The 9,495-nt window shown below is 39.3% G+C and overlaps 1 protein-coding gene across 1 annotated transcript; it reads right to left on the bottom strand.

The window, feature by feature from the left end:
- Positions 1-253: 253 nt before the first annotated feature.
- LOC149153883 (beta-fructofuranosidase, cell wall isozyme-like) lies at positions 254-5,600 on the bottom strand. The gene is made up of 9 exons (XM_089443961.1): positions 5,372-5,600; positions 5,228-5,236; positions 4,141-5,006; positions 3,890-4,057; positions 3,509-3,747; positions 3,291-3,381; positions 3,025-3,198; positions 488-543; positions 254-365 (listed from the first exon to the last, which is right to left on the bottom strand). Exons 1-9 carry the CDS (start codon positions 5,598-5,600, stop codon positions 254-256), a joined length of 1,944 nt encoding a protein of 647 aa, XP_089300087.1.
- Between the last annotated feature and the right edge of the window lie 3,895 nt (positions 5,601-9,495).

Genomic DNA, 9,495 nt, shown 5'->3' with positions numbered 1-9,495 from the left:
TAAACTAGAGCAACTATAGATATAAGCTGCCTGGATAACACAGAATAGACGATTCACTGGGCCATTTTTACCACGGGTGACGCAGTGGGGAATTTGTTTATTGGCGTGTTGCTTCTCCAAGACTAAATCGGTTGCTCCCCCCATCAAGGTTCGTGGCCCCCTCTTTCCCTTGTGTGCCACGCTCCCATCCGGATCTGCGCTTTCTTGAAACACGTTATTTGGCACCCTCGTCCAGTTCAACTCCAATATTCGACTACGGCTCCAACAGACCCAACGATTTCCAACTGCGGACTTTCAGCTGAGCATTATGTTCTCCAGTTGCGGACATAGGCAGCTCGTCTCCCTTCGTGATGCCGATTTCCTTTCTGCGCCACATGAACAGAAGAGGTCGTTCACTAGCCGTGGAGATGGATCGCTAATTTAATCAGCTGGCTAAGGCTCGTCCCTCTTGGTTCGATCAGAATGCTGGGTTATTCTCCCTTCTGACGTCTGGCAGAAACTGAATCTATCTGTTGATGCGCTTCCCTTTGATGATAGATAATCCTGCAGAGGCAATTTAAACTGACACTCGTGACCGGGTAAACAGATGATGCCCAAAAACCCTCTCTAGATTAAAATAAAATAAAATACGTCAGACCATCTAGGGTGATCGGAGGGACCACCTACGTTGGGTGGCGTCCTAGGGTGAGAGATCAAATCCCACCGAAGAGAAGCTGAGGATCTCACCTGAAAATCCTTACTTGCAAACTCGTGTGAGCTCTCAAACTATTGATGAAGAAAAAACCCCAAAAATTCCATCGCTTGCTTTCGATCTTCATCCTCCTTTTCTAGCTGAGATGCTTAGAAGAAACTATGGGCAATACTTGAGTCAAAAACAAAAACTATGGGCAATTGCTGCTTATTTGTTTCTTACTATTATTATTAATATTATTTGGGTCCAATCGGTGAATGGTTGGGATATCACATTCACAATTTTGATAGTCATGAAATCCTCCTCATATACAAATGACACTTATAGTATATAGTGCCTAAATCGACCTTTTGAGGCTCAAGCACAATGAAACATGCTTGGAATTAAGATACATGAACTCTCTAGGATTATCCAACTCAAAGGCCATCAACAAAATCTCAAATCACCACATCAGAAAATAAACATTGTTAAGCGGTATTACACACCATGGATTATAAAAATGGTCGAGAGACACTAAAATTGAGGACCCCATGCCTTGAAAGGTTTTATTGAAGTTTGAGGGTCATAAATAAGGCTTCAAACCACAAAACATGAACATTTTGGGGGATCTTACACCTCTCACTACGATAATATTATCGTTAGGAGGTATTGCACACCATATAGATGCTTGATTGGGTTGATGACAAAATATAAGATGATCACAATCACTATGTCATTATTGTAAAATATAAGACTAGCATGAGACCACTATATCATTATGGCACAATTACATTAAAATTGTGATTCATAAGTCATAATTTCAACATTGAAACATCAAATCTAAATAGAGAAACACCCACATCCACATCCACATCAAAATCTAAATAGAGTAACAAAACAATATTTTTCATGCAAATGTAGAATTGTTTTTTCTTTGAGTGAAAAGAAAAGGGTTTGAATTTGAACACAATGCATTTTTTTATATACAAATAATGCATATACGTTGTAACAAATATGTAATATGCTTGACAACAAAACTCACAACCTTGATGGTCATGAACTCCTCCTCATATAGAAATGCCACTCATAGTATATAGTCCCTAAATATACCCTTTGATGCTCAAGCACAATGAAGCATGCTTGGAACTAGGACACATGGACTCTTTGAAATTCTCCAACTCAAAGGCCATCAACATGATCTCAAATCACAAAATGGGAAAATGAACATTGTTAAGTGGAATTCTTCAACTTAAAAATGATGAGTGAGGCCTCAAAACCATGGAAAATTTTAGGGGCTAATATTCGCAAGTGGGCTAATTTTCCATGGTTTAAAAAAAAAAGATCCTTCAGTTGTAGGTCCATAAACGAGGCATCAAACTACAACACGTGGCTATTGTAGGGAATCTTTAGCCCCCCATTATGAATAGCATGCCACTAGGAGGTAGCGTGCACCACATACATTTATCAAGGCCATGACAATGGTAGAGGGATGAAATCAATGGCCTTAGGCCTTGATTGAGGCTTCATGGCGTTGACATCCAGGGAAACGGCGTAAAACCACCACACATGGCCAACGTATGGCGTCTTTGGGCTTCAATCAGAAGTAAGTAAGAACGAGTGGGAGGTATTTCAGAGCATAGATAGGTAAGAAGACCTTCATAATAGTGAGTCAGAGATGAAATAAATGGACATAAGACCTAAAAGATACCTCTCAATATTAATGGCCATGGAAGAGTTATGAAACCACCACACATGAGAATGTTGAGAAAGAGAAATATAGATGAAACTAGTCTCCTACCACAAACTAATCTGAAGACCATGACAATTTTGAGAGGATGAAATCAAGGACATAACGATTACACTAATGCCTTTTAGACTTGGAGACCATAAATAAGTTCTCAAACTAACACATTTAACCCTTATACATTACCTAATTTATATAAGACTAAATGTGGATAAATGTGGAAAAATATATCATTGTTGCAAAATGAAACAACCACTATATCATTATTATAGCTAGATCATCATTGTGACCCATAAGCCATAAATCGTAATTATAATCCACATGAAAACACCATAAATCATAATTATAATCCACATGAACACACCATATCGAGCTGGAAACATCCACATCACGATTCAGTATGCCATGCCATGCAGACGATGATATCATTGACTGCCCTAAAACATTATTTATTTTCCTATTCTGATCATGTAACATAGGTCGGTAATATAAGAAAACTGTGATCACACAATCACAAGCCAAGGCCAGGCGGTTGCACTAAGGTGAATTTGGCCCAACTCTTGACAGAGAAACAACCACATCACAATTCACTTCACTTGGATTGGTATACTTGGGTGGCAGTTTTCATATGCCAGGCGGAGAGTCGACGGAGGAGGAGGGGCGATTTGTTATAATTAAAGACGAAGAGATGAGCTTTCTCATTAACCGCCATCATCGGATAACTCCTCGACGTAATGCATGTTCTCCCTCCCTCTGCAAAACTCTCCACGATTGAGTGATCAACCTGCGCACACATGAATAGTAATCAATCCCTCCACTCCAATTCCATTAATGCTAACCTCAGCTTTGATTGAAAATTGGCTACACAGTTCTTACCAATACTCTAAGCGATAGCGACCGTTGGTGGGGCGTCACGCTCACAAATCCTCCATAGCTCGTCTTATCCACATCCAGTTGCAGCGTGGACCTGACCTCAGCACATTATATTTTCATTCAAATTACAATTACAATTAAGTGAAATTTGTTATTAAATATAGGCCTGATCAGTTAATATATGATCAATAATTTTGATATTAAATATAGGCCTGCTGCACCTGCTCTGATCCACGCACAGGGCTACCTTTCTGTGGACATTGCCATTAAGTCTGCCCTTGAAAATCTTGAAGAAGACAGCGCTCCTCTCTTTGAGATCATCAGATGCCAACACCATCAACCCGAATCCCTTCGTATTGTTGTTTCCCCCGCGACTGCACAAGCTTTGAGCTGTCATTCCCTCCAACTCCTCCACTGTTTCATAGTCGCCTCCCAACTCAAACTCTACCTCCACGTCCACCTGCAATGCAATGCAATCACGTATGCATATAGTGTGCTTATATTCATCGCATTCTTCAACGCAATCCGACACACACACATATATGCATTCTTATAATCTTAACAATATCTAGTTAGATATTAATTTTCGTAATGTCCATTACCTGCGCCGCTCCTGAGTTGAATCCCTCCACCTTCATTACCGATTCTCTTTCCAAAACAACGTGGTCCTTCCTTATATTATGCTCGCGCAAAGATTCAAGCTCTGACACTGGCCACTGAACGAGGCTTCTCCTGGTAAGAGGATCAAGCCGCACAACCCTAGGAATCGCCTGCACATCAAACAGCACCTAGTATTATGATGCACCAAGCAGAAACAGAGCAGATCAGTTAAGAATTAGGATAATATAGATACCTGAAGGGAAGCCCATCCTTTGTTGAGATCATCCGCCAAGCTGTCGGATTCGTTGATCCAGCCCCACAGAATCCTACGGGACTTGTTATCGTCGAAAAAGGTCTTGGACGCATAAAATTTACCGTAGTCATACCTAAGACCATTGGGGCCCTCGACAGATCCATTGTCGGGGAGATATCTGTCCAACTGAGGCACGTAATGGCCCACTGTATAGTAGTCCACTTTGGTATTGTCTAAACTGTTCTTGAGAACGTGCTTCACAGAGGGACCCGTGGTTGAGGTGTCAAGGCCATGGCTGCCATAGAGGGACACCGGGTAGAAATCCGGGCACTCCCACATTCCAGTATGCCTGGCCGAGTGCAGCAGATGTTTGGCTTTCACCCATTTAACGAAATCTTTGCTTCTGTACAGCAATGCCATTCCCACTTTATTCTTATCCCTTTTGCCGCCCACCAGGACTCGCCATCTTTGGTCTGATCCCAACCATGCCGTCGTTGGATCTCTAAAGGAACTGGCGTTGATGCCAATAGGCAGCATGATGGGATTCTGCGGGATCTTCTTCCACTCCCGCAGCAAAGGATCCGATGGGTCCTTGGGAACAGCCATGGCTTGAACTTGTTCCGAGGCATTGTTGCATCCTGTGTATAAGATTACGGGAGGGCCCCCTTTGTGTAGGAAAGTGGCAGATCCAGACCAGGCTCCATTGGCATCATACCATTCATCAGGGTATATAGTTGCACCAGCCAAGTGTACCCAATTTACCAGATCTCTTGAAACTGCATGCCCCCACATGATGAGTCCCCACACAACCGACTTGGGATTATATTGGTAGAACAGATGATAGTAGCCCTTGTAGAACAATGGCGCTGCGATTCAAAATCATTACAGTGCAAGTTATTTAATTATCTGTCACATAAAATCCTCTTCCTGGCATCTACAGCAGATCATGCATATTAAGCCTGCTCTAATCCACACTTGCTTGCCAAGGCAAAGGACACACATTTTCATTACATCCTAGGTAAAATAGTAGCTTGTTCAGGGAAAACGCAGCTTTCACGTCATTTTGAAATTCATTTCTTATACTCACCATTTGGATCTTCAGAGTAATTTGCCGCAACGCCCATCACGCACGCACAATCAGACACATTAGTGACAGGAAATCCCAAGTTCATGATTAAAATTTCTGCAGATGGAAAAAATAAAAACATACAAAACAAATAAAATTATATACCATTCATCCAATGTTTAACGGGCTGAAAATGATACGCTGTTCTATAAGTTTCTCTGGGCGCCAAGGAACTGGATTTTGATGCTTTGTGAGCCACCAGGGAACTGGATTTTGATACTCTGAGAGTCGACAAAGTAGCTTCATCCCACTCATGATGAGAAGCTTGCAAAACACGAATGAGTAAAACCAAAAGGAATGGGCAGAGTAGTGAATAACCCTTCCCCATTGCCATGAACCGATTACTGGGTCAAGCAAAAATCTTACAATAATGGATGGTGGTAAGTGAGTGCAGGCTAAGATTAATATGTATAAATCTTACAGTAATGGATGGTAAGTGGGCGCAGGCTAGGATATATATACGTGTGTGTAAGGAGCATAGACGCGGCTCACGCGGAAAAAAGGAGTCGTACTACGAGGCGGAGGAGAAATGGGCAGGATGGCGGAGAGTGATTTGAAGTTTAACAAGAATAATTTGGATTTACAAAATTTTGATCAAATTTTCTTTAAATATGATCCGAATTTCTAGGATTTTTGGAGCAATTTTTTCACCTCATTACATGATTCAGTAACAAAATATCTGCTAATCCAAAATCCGGGTAAAAAAATTTCAAAATTTTGAAGTTTAACAAGAATAATTTGGATTTACAAAATTTTTACCAAATATAACCCGAATTTCTATGATTTTCCGAGCAAATCCTTCACCTCATTACATGACACAGTAAAAAAATATCTTCTCCATCGGTACTTACCAGAAACAATTGGAATTTGGAAACAATTGGAATTTGGAACACGGAAACCGGTAATAATTACAGAGGCAGCGTGTCTTTGAAATAACTGGGGACAATGCAATTTTCACATTATCGGTGGAGAGCATGAATATGAAAAACCAATAACGATGGCTGTAGTCTAATTAGCCCGAGGAATTACCTGGAAAGGTACCGAAATTTTGGTCATATTTAGAAAAAATCCGGCAAGGATTTTGTAAAAATTATAGTTGTTAAACTTCAAAATTTTAGCTACGTTTTTGATGGTCCTGAATCATTTCCACCATCAAAAACATGATTCAAACACTGCCTCTACAACATTTTTTGAATTTTCCGATCACTTTTCGCTATCGGGCAATTCCTCGACCTCGGTAAAAGACTCCATAACGATTGTTTGGTTCGCCAAAAAGTGCTTTTGGAACAGAGCCAGAAGTGGGCGACAACATGTCTTTTGTTTTTACGATTATTCCCGATGGAACGATAAATCGTACGATCCGCTCGATGATCATAAATAATACGTTGCCTCTTTTAATGATTGGCTCGATGATCATGCTTTAATGATTGGCTCGATGATCATGCCAATGTCGGCCGCGGACAATGACCACGTTGCTCTCTTGAAGCGTGGAGTGGCTAAATTGAGTGGCTGGCATGGCAGTCAGGGAGCCAAAATCCATTTTCTCATTCACACTCTAAACGTGAGTAATCAGGACAAAACCACGAGTTACAAGGAAAATAACCTAACCCATCATGCGATGAGGAAAGTAACCCATCATTATTTTATGATTGAAATCAATAACAATATTAAATATCACAACACGAGTTACGAGGAAAATAACCCAACCCATCATGCGATGAGGAAAGTCACCCATCATTATTTTATGATTGAAATCAATAACAATATTAAATATCACAAGTTAGTGGGAATCAAATTTATTGAGTTGTAAACATCACACCAATTATAAGTTTTAAGGAAAAAAAGGTTCAATTTATCTAATTAATAGATTGTGATCACTTGTTTTTAACAATGAGTTTTTGAATGAGTAAATGGATTTAGGGTAATTTTTGGGTCACTTTGGTAACTTAAACCTGTGATCCTTAAAAGTCTTAGTCCTATTTCACATAAAATCAACCCCAAAAAAGTCATCTCTTGTTCTATTTCACATAAATTCAACCCCAAAAAGGTCATCTCCTATATTAGCTAGATTATCCATTCTTTTTCTATTTCCCATCATAAGTTATGAGGGAAATGCTATACTTTTTATTAATTTCATTTGGGCACATCTTAAACATTTGACATCCTAATCAAAACACATTTAATAATTTTGGTTGGGTCTAAAATGTTCTTTAGCATGTAGAGTTCTTTTCAAATTTTAACACTACGACATTTGATACTATTATGACTTAGTTGATCTTAGTTGGAGTGAGCATTGATGGGGAGGATCCTTGCGAGATTCATGAGACAACCTGGTAATGGCCATTCCAAGCACAACGAAGACATTGATGCTCAATGATGTTGTGGTTGCTTTGCTTACAAGGCTTGAGGTGGAATGCTTCTAAATTGTTGTTCATGGAAGATTTAACAACAAAGACAAGAAGAGAGAAAAAGGTAGATCCAAATCCTCCCGGAGAGAAAGGGTCTCTTGGAAAATCTAAGGCAAAATGTTGGAACTGTAGCAAGGTAAGGCGTTATAAAATGGCTTGGAAGGAAGGGAAGGAGAATAATAATAATACAAAAAATAATGATTATGATGATGAATCTGAAAAACATTCTCAAGAGGATGGTGGAGATGCATTTGTTGTAGCTTTGATAACTCATGGGATGTAGAGAGCATGGTTGGTACACTCTAAAGCCGCCTTCCATATCACTTCCCATCGGCATTAGCTTTTATATGTGTATGAGAAATTTGATGGTGGGATGGTATACCTTGATGATTATGGCTCTACTCTTAGCATAGTAGGCCATGATAGAGTCTTGATAAGATTCCACTATCCTAGAGGAAAGGAGATTAGTGGAGTTTTGCAAGTTGGGCCTAACATGATACCTACTATGAATGATGTGGTTCCTAGCTTCTTTTCTCTCATGTAAGGTGTAAGATGGCCCAAGGAGTGATGACATTCTCGAAGGGTGTTTTTGGAGGAACTTTGATCCAATCTCATGCTTGCATTATTTGGTGTAATAAAACTTTTATTTATGTCATGAGGAGAGTCATATGACCTATAACTTCAAAATTAGAACGTCCTAATAATCCCACACTTCACTATCTTCACATTTTCAGTTGTGAGCCATATGCTCATGTGCTTATCGAAAGTCGATCTAAGTTGGATAACAAGGTAGTGAAATGTATCTTCATCGTCTAGGTATTGATGTGAAAGGGTACAGGCTTTGGGATCATGTGGTTCAATATTTTTTAATAGATATGTTATTTCAAAGAAGTTACTGCCCCATGCCATGGTGGTTTATCTAGAAGGGGATCAGAAGAACTTAGTGGTTTAGCTAGAACCCAAGAACAAGAAAGATGAAATAGGAAGTAAACAAGATGAGTAGGATCATTTAGAGGGTTTGGAAGAGGAGGATGAAACTCCATCTCAAACCTTAAGGAGGAAACATAGAGGTATATTTATAGTCCTTCTAATTTAACATGTATCTGTGGTTCAGTTTCTACCACTAATGAGCCCATAACTTTGAAAGAGAGGAACCAAAGATAGATGCGGAAATGGTTGCACTTAAAAATAATGATACAATGGGCCTAGTCCCATTTCTTCATGCACATAATCCTATTGGACATAAATGGGTGGTTAAAAAAAAGTTTAACTTATATGGTAGTGTTGGAAAGTACAAGGCACAATTGGTTGCAAAGAATTCCACTAACATTTGGTTGGTCTAATTTATGAGACCCAAATCAGATCATTATGTGTATTACATATAAGATGGTGATAATCTCCTTGCAATCACAATACATGTAAATGTTCTGTTAGGACCTGAGCTTGAGGGTGGATAATTCCTTTATCAACCTCCGATTGATTTTCTCAAGCAATATATCATTGGCTTAGAAAATTTTGTATTTCTACCAAATCATAATTTCTAAGTGACACATCACTGGTTCAAACTCATTTCTTGATCAAAATCAAAATCTTATAGTGATGATTCTAGCTCTATGTCATTTCATGCTCAAGTCAAAATCTTCCAATGATCTGTGTTGGCTCTATCCCATTTCATGACTAGGTTGAAATCTTTGATTGATACATGTTGGATCTATCTAGTTTTATAGTTAGATCAAAATCTTATAGGGATACATGCTAACTCCATCTCATTTCAAGACCAGATTGAAATATTTTAGTGATACATGCCAGATCTATCTCATT

Source organism: Pinus tabuliformis, chromosome 9 (genome assembly GCF_031772625.1).
Source record: "Pinus tabuliformis cultivar Carrire ecotype Pingquan chromosome 9, CPIR1, whole genome shotgun sequence".
Classification (NCBI taxonomy): domain Eukaryota; kingdom Viridiplantae; phylum Streptophyta; class Pinopsida; order Pinales; family Pinaceae; genus Pinus; species Pinus tabuliformis.
This window is presented reverse-complemented; position numbering and strand designations above follow the sequence as displayed.

Bases quoted from the DNA above. Each gene is read 5' to 3' on its own strand.
- LOC149153883 (XM_089443961.1), bottom strand. From the start codon at position 5,600: ATGGCAATGGGGAAGGGTTATTCACTACTCTGCCCATTCCTTTTGGTT. The intron at 544-3,024 runs GTATACCAATCC...TTGCCTCTGCAG, and splicing joins ATATGAAAACTGCCACCCAA to GATTATCTATCATCAAAGGG. The intron at 366-487 runs GTCAGAAGGGAG...CATGTGGCGCAG, and splicing joins AGATTCAGTTTCTGCCAGAC to AAAGGAAATCGGCATCACGA.